At 36.7% G+C, this 14,726-nt stretch overlaps 1 protein-coding gene across 1 annotated transcript in view; it reads right to left on the bottom strand.

Annotated features, from left to right (window-relative positions):
* LOC140167026 (uncharacterized) overlaps positions 1-9,711 on the bottom strand; it is a 64,631-nt gene extending 54,920 nt beyond the window's left edge. Inside the window, exons 1-4 of the mRNA XM_072190506.1 lie at positions 9,675-9,711; positions 7,062-7,165; positions 3,954-4,034; positions 2,601-2,899 (exon numbers count right to left, since the gene is read on the bottom strand). Of these exons, the coding sequence (XP_072046607.1) occupies positions 2,601-2,899; positions 3,954-4,034; positions 7,062-7,110 (429 nt within the window). The 5' untranslated portion in view covers positions 7,111-7,165; positions 9,675-9,711. The remainder of the gene's footprint in view (positions 1-2,600; positions 2,900-3,953; positions 4,035-7,061; positions 7,166-9,674) is intronic.
* Between the last annotated feature and the right edge of the window lie 5,015 nt (positions 9,712-14,726).

Below are 14,726 nucleotides of genomic sequence, written 5' to 3'. Positions count from 1 at the left end.
AAAAGGAGGTCCTCACTTATGTATCCCATTCCCATCATAAATCTAAACCTGCTTATGTTTTGATGATTTGATTGACACAATCGTGTGCAGATCTAGTTGGCTCTAATATGATACAATATTTGGTACCAAAAGTTCTAAATTGACAAAGATTGATACCAGTATAGAGGTTATCCACTTAACTCACGGTGACTTCTAACAAAAGACGCTGATTCCCGTAGTATTCTTCATTCAAACCAATTCAATGCACGACCTCGGAGTTACCTGCATGACTTTGGCGGGCTATTTTGAAATAGTCATGGTTGCACATGCAGGTATTTCTTTTGAAAGTCTTAAACAAGGTATAGCAGTCACTGATAGGATATGCAGCTTATAGAACAAGGATAACCTCTATATGGAATTTGGTGCACTTGTAAAAATTGCAAATTAAAATCGAGCATGCAGAGCTGTAGTGAATTGCAGAGCGTGACCATGACATAACCCAAAACTGGTCAAATTAATCTGTGGGATAGCCAGGGGGCAAAGGGGGAGGGGCAACTTCCTCCATGGGAGAAGTCTTTCCCCCCTCTAGTCCCCTCAACTGACTATAAACTGGGCACTTGGGATAGTCAACAGGGGCAAGCAAGCTTGGCCATGTGTCAAATTCCAACTGCTTGGATGTTTGGATTTGCAACTTTTGAAAATGCACCAAATTTCATACTGGTAACAATCTACATTCAATAGCAGAGGATGATTTAAAGAAGCCCCATCATGCACTGCAAACGTGTTATCACTAGAGTTTCAACTGCCACTTTACTTTACTAACAACATGCTGCACATGACTGTGTCAATCAAATTGTCATAAAGTTAGCAAGTTTAGATTTATGTCGGGCTATGTAAGTGAGGAGTTTCTTTTTTTGTGTTTAGCTACATATCAAAACATTCAATGTGAGATATATGCAAATTCTTTATCAATTGCCACAATTCTGTTAAAAAACACATGATTTGTACAAGAATTGAGTGGATTTACATTTTACAAGACTGGTTTTGGTTGTGGATGTAGACAAATGTTACAAGTTGGTCATGATAAAGGTTGCCTCAAAAAGTAATTCAAATTTTGAATTATTTTTACATCTCATATTTATGTTAGAGTAGTTTTTGGGTCACAAATTAAAGCTTTAGAAGCCTATTTTGGGAGACTTGTTCAATACTTGATTTGAGAGTGCAGTAAACTATTTTTTAGTCCATAAGTCTGGTTGATAACATATCCATATGACATTGTGGCAGGATATAAGTTGGCACTGTATATTTTAGTGTGATACAGAAGCATTGATCATACAGAAAATCTCTTGTCAGATATTCAACTTCTGGTCTCAGTGAGTCAAATGAGCCACTTCTACCAGACATCACTCAGCCTGTCAGCTACCAATGCTTTTGAGTAAATCTACGTACAATGAAAAATTAACGAATGCCAGCGATGGCTCCACAATTTGAAATTGCCTCAAATTAGCTAATATGCTGATTTTGGTTTAAAAAATAAAACTTTCATGCTTTAGCTCTCATTTAGCTACTAAAATAAAGTTTAAAATTTGTATCACATATATCATGAAACTTAAAACTTATGAGTTATTCTAAAAGTCAAATAATTTGATTGTCTTCCAATTTTGTGTAAAATAGGGATTAATTTTCCTAGAAATGGACCAAAATAGTGAATCAATGTTCATTAAATTCAACAATAAATAAGGAGCCACACAAATATGGGGGACACTCTGCCTGATATAAACACTTGAGCCTGATGGGTTGTATGACCTCATTTGTCTGACAGAGCTGCCAACACCTTCAGCATGTTCAAGTTGATGTGACAAAGATAAGACAATATTAAGGACAATAACCTCATTTTGACAATGCAGTTTAATTTGCTCGTCAAATGAAACACAAAATTATCCCTGCGGCTGAAATGGGATCACCCTCGTGACAAAGTACCGTATTCAATCCATTAACCGCCCATGCCACCTGCAAATTCTTTTGGAATACCAAATTTGCCAACGGTCGCCATTTGATGCCATGGTAAACAGACCTAGACATATCTGGACACAATTTTTTAGGATGCACTAACTGTGAGTAACTAAATACTATCAGATGGTGATTGATGTCTATTTAAGAATTTCTAAAAAATAAGCGCCCGCCCAAAATGACTTTATGGCGCCCTGGGCGGGTTATGGAACAAATACGGTAGCTTGATGATTATGGACCTAAGTAATGTATAAATGAAATTTTGTCCCCAATTCAGACACAATAATTGTCCTGGTAAAGTAATTTTAGGGCAGGTCAGCATCAAGACTTAACAGTTCCTCTAAAAAAACAATAGCACAGTAATATATGTCCCACAGACCTGAAAAGAAAGCAGGCTAAAATAATTCACAATGTTTTACCCACCCGCCCCTTAGACATCTGACCTCTGGCAGCTTCTGGCAATACACCATAGGCAGTGTAACTGCAAAACTGATAGGATTGTTCATGAAATATTGTTTTGTTTTCAAACATTTTCATTTTTTGCAGTACAACAAGAAGCTGTTAACTTAGAGTTAAGGTTCCAATTTTCTTTTCAATTTGTTCAACCATACCTGTTGCTGTTTCTGAGCTCTCTCTTTATTTCTTTCTGCTCGTGACTTTCTCCTCTTTTCTCTATGATGTGACTTAGCATGTGATGTTGAATGGCCATGACCATGGTTTTTAGTATGGCCATCTTGTTTTGAATGTAGTTCTGGGCTTTCTTCTTTAGACTGTTGTTTCTTTCTCCTCGATGTGCCTTTTTCCATCCTCTCATCTGCAGGACTTGCAATATCACTCAGTAGGAAATCATCATCACTGTCTGGCAGCTTATACTTGGGAAATTCTGCACTTGTTATATGTGATTCTGTACCTAGAAAGATTTCCAGAAAGTGCACTCACTTAATGAGCATACTATTCGTAGCGCGCATCTACTCATTGTCAAATGATCATGATCACCTACCTCATAGGCAAGGGGCAGCCAATTTATTTAATAATCACACAAAGAGGTACGGGACAACATTCTTTGTTGACAAGGGCCTTAAGGGAACGGCTCTTTTCAGAGCCACCAAATCTTTCAATTTAGCAGATAGGCAAGGTCTGCTTGTTCTCTGTTGACAAAGGGCAGTCTTCAGTGAAAGGCTCTTTTCAGAGCCACCAAATCTTTTAAATTAGCAGATAGGCAAGATCTGCTTGTTCTCTATTGACAAGAGGAGTCTTCAGTGAACAGCTTTGTTCACCAGTAGGCAAGGGGCAGCCTCATTCTTAGGTACTTTGTCCTGAAGAAGTCAGAGCTACTCCTGACGAAAGCTTGACAGTTCTTAACTTATCCAACGGCGAACCCGCTAAAAACTTACTAATTGTTATGAACTCCCGTCGTAAAAGCCTATCCCACAATTTAATTTCTAGATATGTTCTCAATTATTGGGCATATTGCTATCCAGAAATTAAGAACCCTTCAAAGGTGTATTTTTACATTTAGGATTGACAATTCCAGGATTCAATAAAAGGCTACATGTTTGGATAACTTAAAAGATATTTTTGAGGGGAGTGACAAGGTGTCAATAATTTTGTGTGTAATTTGTTGTGGCAATATATAGCACATGCATGCTAAGAGCTACATCTATGGATTTTTTCCTTATTCACTTTTACCTGTATCAATCATCTTTCCTTTTAGCCTCATTAGCACACTTTACTACCAAAACTGTAACATATTTATGTCTGAAAAATTCACATAACCTACTTTTTCATCCTTTTTCAATCTGTTCCACCTGCACATCTATCAAGAGATTTCATTATGGTTGATATGATACAGCAATCAGTAAAATTATATTGTAATTTAAAACCAACCTGAGTCATTGATTACATCATTGGCATAGAAAGTAGGCACTTTTTTTCCTTTAGTTAATAACAGCCATACTACTCACATTTCTTTCTGGATTGATGCCTGTCATTGTTTACAATAATTGCTGGGCCACCTCCTGGAGATTGTGCACGTGCTTTGAACACTGAGTTTTATAAGAAAATCAGGAAGAAGAATAAGGTTATCTTGTGCATAATGGTAGGTTGAAACTTTGTAAATTATAAAATTGGCGAAAGTGCATAGGGGTGTTTATAAACACCACATACACTTTTATAATTTATAAAGTACATTTGGCTCATCTTCGACCTGTGACACAACATCCACTTCACAGATCAACAAACTTTTGCTGCTTTAACATCAGTTGACCTGATGATGCATCTGGCGGGATAAAATGTAAGTCCAGTAGATCAGATTATAATCTCAAGTTCATAGTTTTTAATACCTGGATGAAATGATAATCTTCACAATCGTGCCCCTTTCAATGCACTTTTACCATAACGGTAAAAGTACAATTAGATGAATGACTAGGCCGAGAGTTGTAGTGGCCAATCCCAAGGACTTTGTACTTTGTACATTCACTTTTGCTGCATAACTCTGGAGATGCTATCAGCCCATTTTGGGCCTTTTCGCCAGCCCATTCGGGGTTGGTACCCGTTTCAGGTTTGGGGTCAGTTTACTCAAGAGATTATATTTTAGTGGTATTGGAATGATTTTTTTTTTTTTACTTTTTGTGGTTAAATTTTTAAAAAATATTTTAATTCGATTTGTTAGGAAAAGTAAGTATGTTTTGCCGTTTCAACGAACAAAACGAGTGAGTATTACCAAAGTTATGTTTGAACTAATTAATTATGACTTTAAAAGTTTAAAGGCCTAAATGTAACAATTATAATAATAGTTAATATATATAGCATCATATGGTCAGCAGAAGAAAATCTGACATCACCTATGATGTCATATCAGTGTCCTTGACCGGGGTCCTTACTCCTTGACCACTGAACAGCGTGATATCATGTTGATAACAGATCTATAGAATCAAAATCTTCATCATATCCTCGGATCATATCACAGATTCTCAACAATCTGTGATCATATGGACCATATTGATGTGAAAGTAGTTATCTATCATATCCTGTGTCGTTTTATGGATAAAATGACTCAAAATGTTATTGATGAAATGGTTGCTATCATAAACATCAGTTTTGTCTTTTCAACGGGAAAAATCCGATGCAAAATAAAGTTTTTAGGGCCTAGCTATAATATGGGCATAATTTATGCATATAGTATTGAACAATGTACCCCATTTGACATGCACTTATAGATAAATAAATTGTCTTACTTTATTAATTTAATAACTTCTTTATTATAAATAAAATGACACATAACTATTTGATTCATAAAATTACATTCAACAAAATGATTGAAGAGAAAACACACAAGGCACTAGGCAGACTGTTATAGAATGGAGTATGTAAGATGCCATGTCCATAGCTTCATGAGGAGTTTCCGACTAGCAATCAACATGATCAGCACATTCAGAAAAACACAGTTTAAGAGTGAAGATTGTAGTGAGTAATTAGTCCTTTATAAATGTGCTGGCCACTATCTATTATAATATAGTAGGCTTAAACTATACATTGCGAATTAATTAAGTTATTTTAAAATAAAATGTACATGTAAGTTAACTCAAACCGCAGTGTATATATCGAAAGCAGTGAAATCGGACATTCCTAAGCGAAGATATTGAGTTCGTAAGTTCTGGTATTACAAAATTGGAAATTGAGATATCGTGGGTAAAAAGCTGAAAAGACAAAAAACCAACGACAACAACAACAACAACAACAACAAAACAAACAGACCAGAACAATTTGGAGTACATGTAATGAATTAAAAGAGTTGACATGAGATTAGGAATTAATGTTTTCTGCTGTTTCAGTGTGCATGTTCTCATCGTTGATGGTTTGGTGGACTGTCATGTAGATGTAAGCGTGATCCTAAAATGCCTTTCACATTGACCAAAACTAATTACAAGACCTCTTCTACATTGAGGCTGGCTTTCCCTTTTAAAGGAATTTTGATTGCTTTTAGTTGTCAGAAAGAAAAAACAACATACTTTGCAGGTTTTTGCATATTTATTTAGAAACTAACTGATATTGGGTATGCATCTCATTAGAGGAAAAATAGGGCAAACTATTTTTCTTGAGGTAGCACTAGTTACGTGCTCAGGATAATGACAATCCAACTCCCTAAACCACCGCTCACCCTCGCGCTTCGCGCTCGCCGCCGCTTCGCGGCGCTCGCAATTGGGGCACCGCGGTCAGAGGAACGGAGCCAGTTCTATCTTGAGGTACTGGCTATGGATCCCTTCAGGGGTAACTGATAGACAAATGGTGCAATAAGTGAAACAAATCCACATGACAAGTGCAAAAATGGGCATTTTTAGGATAAAATGGCTACTAGTGAGGTTAATTTGGTCAGAAACCCACATACATGTGCAGGCCCATACGCAGGAGGGGGTGCGACTTCCCCAATTTTTACGCTTTTTTGTCAAAAAGGTCCAAATTTTGGGAAGAAAGTCCACTTTTCACAAAATCACCCCCCTCTTGAAAAAAGTCCATTTGTTCAAAATCGTTCGAGCCTGTACAGGTGTCAAAATGGGGGTGGGGATGATTGCCAAAATATTTGATATATATCCCACTGGATCTACGCCTATCACTGAGGAGAAAATTGTTCCTTGATATGAACCATGAAGTGCCGTATTTGTTTTATTACACTATGGGATGAGGTTGTCATGTAGATAGGGAAAACTATCGCACTGGAAAACATGTCATTTTTTTGTTATTGACCAATATTTGGATTTGCTCACAGGATCAGAATTTCGGCACGAATCCGAGAATTGATTCTCCCAAAGATTCTTGTTAACAGATTTCCGTGAATCCTTGTTGATTCTCGCAAACTTTTGTAGTTTACACAGAAGTTGATTTGAAAGAATCAAATGATTATCAAATGATAATCAAAAGATAATCAAGATTGATTCTCGCACTGCAAAACAAAATTCTGACCCTGCGCTCATGAATATTAATAAATTGAGACTATTCACTGCACTTTTCCCATTTATATTATTGTAAGTTTCATCAACTATAAGTTCTATCACAGTGTGTTGGTCATACTGTACCTCTTAGAATCCTTTCTCTAACTTTTGCCTGCTCCTTCTTTTCGTCCATATGGTCTGTTTCATTTCATAATATGTCTTGGTCTTACAAAGCAACTGAACAAAACCTGGTTAAATAAAGAAATTTAAATGTTTAAACAAATCAAGCTTCTTTAATTGCAAAAATGTCAAAGTAATTTTCAGGAAGAGATTAATGTTATTAAATCAGGGTGGCATGTAGGATCACTCGAGTCGAAGTGGGAAATTTTTGACATTGTTTTGTATTGTATCCTTGTAAGGATGATAAGTACCGGTACAGTTCATATTGTGACGACTTCTGAAAATATTCACTTTATTGCGCTGTTGTGACAAGATTGCGCTCTGAAGTTCTAAAAACAACAAATCCGGTCTAATGGTCAATTAGTGCAACCAGAAAGTGGTTGCAAAAGTCTGTAACTTTTTTTTTTCATGTAGTTTTCTCAGTTGTCAACCCAGAGTGTTAGCAAATGAGGGCAGCACTCCCAGCAGTCAAGGAGCTCTATAGGGAATTAGAGAATAAAACCAAGAATCATTATAAAACTCCAAATTTTTAATGTACCACTGTAATTAAAGTACGGTACCGTACTTCAGGCTTAGTCCTTCACATGGTATTTTAGTACACCATTAAGTACCGTATTACAATCGTGCAAAAAGTAGAAATACAAGAAAAATTGAGGGTGTCACTTTGGAGCAAATTGCAAACTAGCTTACCCGGTACTAAATTGCAGGCACAAGCTAAAAAGCTTAGGCCATTTTATGCCTACGATATGACTTACAAGGTACATTCTCTGATTTAAACTAGGCCTATGGCCCATCCACTGCATTTTTAATTACTTATAAATGCAAAGACAATTGAAATCTAGAGACTACTGGTATCACTGCATAATTTTCTTACAGTCAGAAGAAAAAAAGAGCACCATAATTATTCATATTGTGGCTGATTATGCTGTAGGATTTTAGGCCTGGAAGTTTCGCCTCAAGAATGGCTAGGCACTTGCAATCTTGATTCGGCCAGACACGGGTCATAATAACACACCACAGACAGGATGATGCGGTTTCAACACAAAAGAAAATGCCAAATTTAAAAGCATAGTCAATTGCAAAGTATGGTGTGGTGCGCTTGGCAAGTACAAATCGCGCAGCAGTTGGCGTGCCAAAGAAGCAATTTACACACGCATTGAACTGAAATAATTATTCCCATGCCTCCAGTTTCCGAGGTCTATTTACTTCTATGTCAGACTATGTGGACAGACTGTAGGGCCAGGCAGATTCACTAGAGTCTAAGTCTGTCTAGGCCCATGACTGAGCACTGACACTGCTAGTGCTAGCTAGGCTAGGCCTAGCATTACCGTAGATAGACATGTCCACATTGCTTATTATAGAGGGCGACATTCAATCCAAAAAGTTGTGTCCACAATAGCTCACAGTCAGACAATGGCTTAACTGTGTAATCCCCATAGGGAAATACAAAAATTTGAAATTTGGACACCAGAAACTTGACGACGTAGTCTAAAAAGTGCTGGTACTTTATCCTTGATACAGAAGTCAGCATGCAGTGAAAGTTAGATTTCATAAAATAAAATCTCCTTTGTGTAAAATGGATCATCGTGGTAAAAAATGATGCATTACATACTTTTTTTGTACAGTAAGTCAGTGTAAGGCATTGTCAATGATGGGCGCAGAAAAGTGCAGTTTTTTTTAAACAGACATTTGCCCATAACTTCGCTAATTTTTGACCTACAGACATGGTTGACCCCTCATTTTTTAAGTTAAATAATCACCTTTTTAAACAAAATAATTTCAATGTGAAATATCCTACTTGAAAATTTTGTGAACATGCCTACGGCGTAGAATGGGGTGAATAGTGATGCGGGGGTCAGGGACAAAAATGAGAAAAGTGTTTGAAATTTCACAATTTGGTTTTAAACACCTATTTTATTTTTATATTTCCACAGGTTGAAAGATCAATCAAACAATGCAGTGTTTATAAAATGGTTCAGTAGATGTGAAAGAATAGGACATAGCATGCCAATTGCCATGCAAAAAGTAAAAAAGATCTGAAAAACGGGGTGGTCAAAACTTTCCTGCTCCCACACCACTATTTTAGAAAATGAGCTGGAAATCCACTAGTCGAATCTTACTTTTTGCAACTTCTGGATCAACGTGCCGCATATGTACACGCAAGAAACCACGCTAAACATGCCTAGGCAGCCTCAAGGCAACGCGGTAGCACACACTGAACTTCAATTAAGGCAAGCTAGAGTCAAGTGCCGGTGCGGTGACTCAAGGTAGATATAATCATATATATAGACTATAGATTTATTTAACTGCTACTAGATGACAAAGAACATTCTCATAATTCTATGTGCATGCGTGTTCTGTTCATGCGTGAACTATCTTAAAATTTAAGCTTATCTACTATATGCCATGTTCAGCCATTGACCGGAGCTTGCATCTTAAAAATGCCAATATCTTTGATTTTACAGTCGATCTGCCCTCACCCATTAAAACGTGAAAGGATTTGGTCTGCAGTACCGTTATATTTTGTACTAATAACTCGTAAATTGAATAAATTCAAACATTTGAATGAACATTTACCATTGACGAATCGAATCCACCATCCGTACGCACTTCGCCCGATAAAATATTCCTTCAGGGTGTGGAGCACCAGTCCAAATTGAAACGTCTCGAATGGTTCCGAGCTGTTCCGGGGAATGGTTCAATTTTCGATGGGGGTAGGCCTATATGCTAGGCCTACTTGGTAGTGCTCCTCCTAGTATCCTCAATTCTCCAAAAAAGGTTTTAACTGGAGGTGGGTCGGAGAGAGAGGTCTAATTGATGTGAATTGTAGAGTCGGAAAGGAGAGCTGATTTGAAAGTCATTGGCCAACGCTGGTTTAGGCCTACTGTAGGCCTACATGCCATGGTGTGAAGAAGTCTGTTGCATTTATCTGGTGGTGGTGGATAATGGAGTTTGCATGAGGCTGTTTGAGTCTTGCTGCAGGGAATTGTCCTCTTCTGGGTCTGGTCATTTTCGGCTTGATGTGATCTGTGTGATTATATGTCTAGGTTGGTAGGCCTATATAGGATACCGTATTGTGAAAGCAGGTTAGCCGATGACACTTCCTTCTTTCTTGAAGCGCGGACCACTTCAGTTATTCCAGGATATGGCAGTGATTCCCATACATGCGAGTATTTTTTTTGGGGGGGGGGGGCTTTGGGCATGTAGGGGCGGCAGAAAGAATTAGTAAAGTCCGGTGTGTGATGCATTGTTTAAAATTCTTACTGCTGATGAAAAATAAAAACAGACCATTTCTCAACGTTGATGTTCAGACCATGCAAGTAGGCCTATGTTCCATTATAAGCTTATTATGTAGCCTACATCAAATGTTCGGGTTCTGTTCTATAGGCATATGCCCTTTTTGTCAGAAATGGCAAAATGCAGCTCGAAAGAGCTTTTATAAAGAATTATACTGAACCCCAAGTATGAAAAAGGTCGGTGTAATGGAATTTATTTCGGCTTTCTGAGCAAGAATAGGCCTATAGTTTCAATATGACAGACGCTCTAAGAATGGTAAACTTCCTGCAAATCACTTTATGCCTCAAAGTTAGCAGTTAGTGACAAAAATCCAATATTTTCGACTTTAGGCCTATAGGCTACCTTCTGTACATTTCGATGAAAACCTTCAATGGTTACTATAATTATTTAGAAGTAAGATTATGACATATAAAGGGAGTAAATGTTGTCTAAAAGTCGTTGAACTTCGAGCGAAAACATTCGTCTCTTATCATGATCACAAAGAATAATGCAATGCGCGGCGCCCAAAGAATAAACCTCAAATATTTCGACAGGCATTTCGTCTGCCATTGAACGAATCCACGCCGTTAATGTGAGGGCTTATAAAAAATATAGTAGCTACAATGTTACCCCAGGATTGCTTTTCATTTATTGAATCTGGTATCATGTATAGCAACCAAATATAGCACGTACTTAATTAGCTCATGGTTCTGATATCTATGAATCCCGGGGTCTGTATTAATCATCAGAATGCGGAAACCGAAGAAGATTCTACATGTATATACCAATTTTACAATTTCCCCATGTTTAATCTTTTTTCAATCTTACTCTATGATCATTTTGATATTCTGCATTAAAACTACGTTCAGAAGAGTTCAAACTATATAGCGTTGGATGTATTACTTTTTGTTAAGTATAACTTAGAATTATAACCCGCGGGACCATATATCATCAAACAAGCAGAAACCCCCAGGAATTGGAAACTCTATAGGGAAATCAAGTGCTACAGGCATCATATGTTATCTTGTATTTTTGGTAGAAATGCACTTTATAAAAATCTTTCCAGAACACTTGTGCTAAAATGTGGAGAGAAAGTACGGTTAAAAGATATGTAAAACCTATATGAGCTCATGGGGTAAACCTCATGTGCCTCTCAAAATGTTTATTTTGACACTTCGGGCCTCACAATAGTAGCAGTATTATATTTTCACCAACAGATATATTGCACCGCACGTGACATTTAATTAAAGTGTCCGCATTGCAATATTGTTTTTCCAACACATGCCGTGTCGAATAGTTAATGTCAAACTTTTATTCGCATTCCAATTTTCCGGTTCTTCTGTTCTGTTCTGTTCTGTTCTGTTTCAATCTGATAGTACCTTTGTCATTTTTATGTCTAAACATGCCTGATCTTATTTTTTGTATGCTTCAAGTTTTATGTTGCAAGAAGTTCCGAGTAATGGTAGGTAAACAATAGAATCCATAACTATTACTCGGTCGGTCACTCACCTTTACACATATTTGTGGGGCCAGTCCCTATGCCTTCAGAGAAAGAAATGAAGTCAACGTAGGCCTACTATTATCCAGTGATATTGGAGAAGACCTAGAATACGTCAAAGTGCGTACCTCTTCCAAAACATTATAGCTCACCTGTAATGGGTTTGAGCACTCTAAATTCCAAAGTTAGTCACTTGTAAAGTATACTTGTTATAATACGCCCCCACTATTTTTAGTGGTTGAGCACTCTCGACTACTTTTGGAGTAGAGATTGTTCTGGTTAGCTTGATTTGTCATTTTTTCGACACCACAGAATGTATATTCTTGTATATACATTCCTGTAAATTTGAAATCATGACAAATTATCCGTCTGATGATCGGTTTACCCAATGATCGTAAGTGAGGGTATTCCGTGAAACTTTAAGTAACGGTTGCCTTGCCAGAGGTCTATACTTTGAATTTAACACTATTTGATGGAAATTCATACTATCAAATCCATTTTTGGTGACATACCTTGTTACAGTTTCATGCTGCTATGCAGCACTTTATCAGACTAGCAACCTTGCTTCTTCTTCTTCTTTCCTGAAGTTGCTGCCGGTGGCGGCGCTAGAAAACAGGTCGAAAATATTCGGTAACAAATAGTTCCCCTCATTTCTGTTCATGGTCATGATGGTGTTTCGAACAGACGACAGAGCTAGAGACGAGGTCCACTGGTAGGCTTGACGCAGCACCATGTCAAGCACCTGATTGACAACCTCATCCCCTCACTTTACCCCATCAAAATGCAGATTTCGGTATCAGGTGAAAGCTCATAATTATTTTTCTCATTAATATACTAACATTAGGCGTTCCAAATCGGTATATATTTTCGGAGAAATCATCAAAAAGGACAAGTGAATCAGGTTATCAGGACATACATCATAACTTTGAAATCAGCAACACAAAGAAGGCTGCTGGCTAAGTAAAATTGTTAAACACATTGTATATGATTCTGACTGATTGTATGTATTTATTTATCTTCACTCACAAGATTATACTTTACTTTTGATTAAAAGACTCCGATATTGTTAACTTAATCAAACAATGTGTTTTGTTGCGTATTCTGAAGTGAATTTAGGAAAAAGGTGTTTTTGGCCTTGAGTCATTAACGACTGGTAACAATTGGGGGCTCGTCCGGGAAAACGCTGTAAAATATCATGAATTTAAAGTCTGAATTTAATTGACGACATCAGCCGCTCTCCTATGATGTATTTAGAACTGGGTAAATAAACCATGAGAGTATTCCGTCCTTAGTTCTGATTTTGTGGGAGCAATTTGATTTCCAAAGAAATATGAACAACTTGCTGAATGTATCATCAACGTACAATGTAATAAAATGAGTTTCATTAATTTAAATGGAATAAAGCCATAATGATAATTTATCGTCTTAATAGAAACGTCAAAGGTATTGTTATAGTTCATATGTCGGGAAACTGCTGTTAAATTTCTATATATTGGGGTTGTTTGTTATTCTTCTTTTGGTTAATAAAGATGATTGAATAAAATTGTACTGTATGTATCAATACCATGTATCGTTAGAAAACAAATACAATTCTGATTCCCTCTTATTGAACACGAAAAGCATTAGGCGAGATTGATTTTCTTATCATATCACCTATGGCCGGCCTCACAAGAATGTTTGCTAGCTTCGACATTATGACATTAATGTCCAATTTGTCTGTACTGTAAATCAAATCAGGTTACGCAAATTGCATTCGATTTTGTACATGTTTGTTAACATCCATTTTCCCACTGGCGTATTCTTGTGTCCTTTTGCATACATGTTAAATGTCAATGAAAACAAAATTCAATTCAACACTGATCCAAGGAAAGATGTCTACGGTCATTCATTTCATTCGGCTGCGGAGCAAGCGACTACAAAGTTTCTCCAAGCACCACGATCCATAGCTAGCAAGGCAGCAGCAACTGACACGATAACAAATTGTCACAGGTATTGGTTTAATACATTAACTAGGATAGCGAGTTCTCAGTCAACGTACAGCTCAACTGATCGTACTTTTCCTACATTCGACCTTGCATGATTTTTGAGTTGACACAGTCATGAAAATAACTATAGATACTTGACAGACCATTAGTAGCCCAGTTCTGAACCTTTTCATTGATCATTCATAACAATAGGTATATATCTGATGGATCAGTGAAGATAAGAAGGGATTATAATATATCCGTAACCTTGATATTATAGTACATCTCGAGGAAAAGTGCAATGGACATGTTTTCATTTTATGTTTCAAATATCCCGCGCATGAAAATTGAGTATTTAACCCAAAATGGAAAATGGAACAATTTATTGGAAATCTGTTTAACAGATTTTTTGACATCTTTTTCTGCACTGTATTATACCTAAATTAAGAAATTTGATAAATATTCAAAGAAAATATAGGTCATCCAAAATTTTTGATTTTTACACATTTTGGGGCAAAAAAAGGAAAATAAGCAAAAATATCAAAATCTGTTTAACAGCTTCATTCATCAAGTCATAACAAACGGCCTACATGCTTAATTTCTAATAATAAAATATTGAAATTGTGAAAAATATAGGTATTTATTGATGTTCATGTTTTTTCTTGCAAATATGCTAATAATATGCAAATTATGAAATTGCAAAATAAAGTTTCTACATAGCATACATCTTTCAAGTGTGATGTTCAAAATGACAGACATCAAAAAGAGATTCGATGAAATGTAAAGGTGTAGTAACAATTTTGGCATGGACTGTCTGGTTAGGAAAAGTACGGTAAGTTGAGCTGTAGCAATAAACTTAATTGTATTTCAAACATATTGCATAATCACACA

Source organism: Amphiura filiformis, chromosome 12 (assembly GCF_039555335.1).
Source record: "Amphiura filiformis chromosome 12, Afil_fr2py, whole genome shotgun sequence".
NCBI classification, from domain to species: domain Eukaryota; kingdom Metazoa; phylum Echinodermata; class Ophiuroidea; order Amphilepidida; family Amphiuridae; genus Amphiura; species Amphiura filiformis.
The sequence above is the reverse complement of the archived record's forward strand: the minus strand, read 5'-3'. Positions and strand labels throughout refer to the sequence as shown.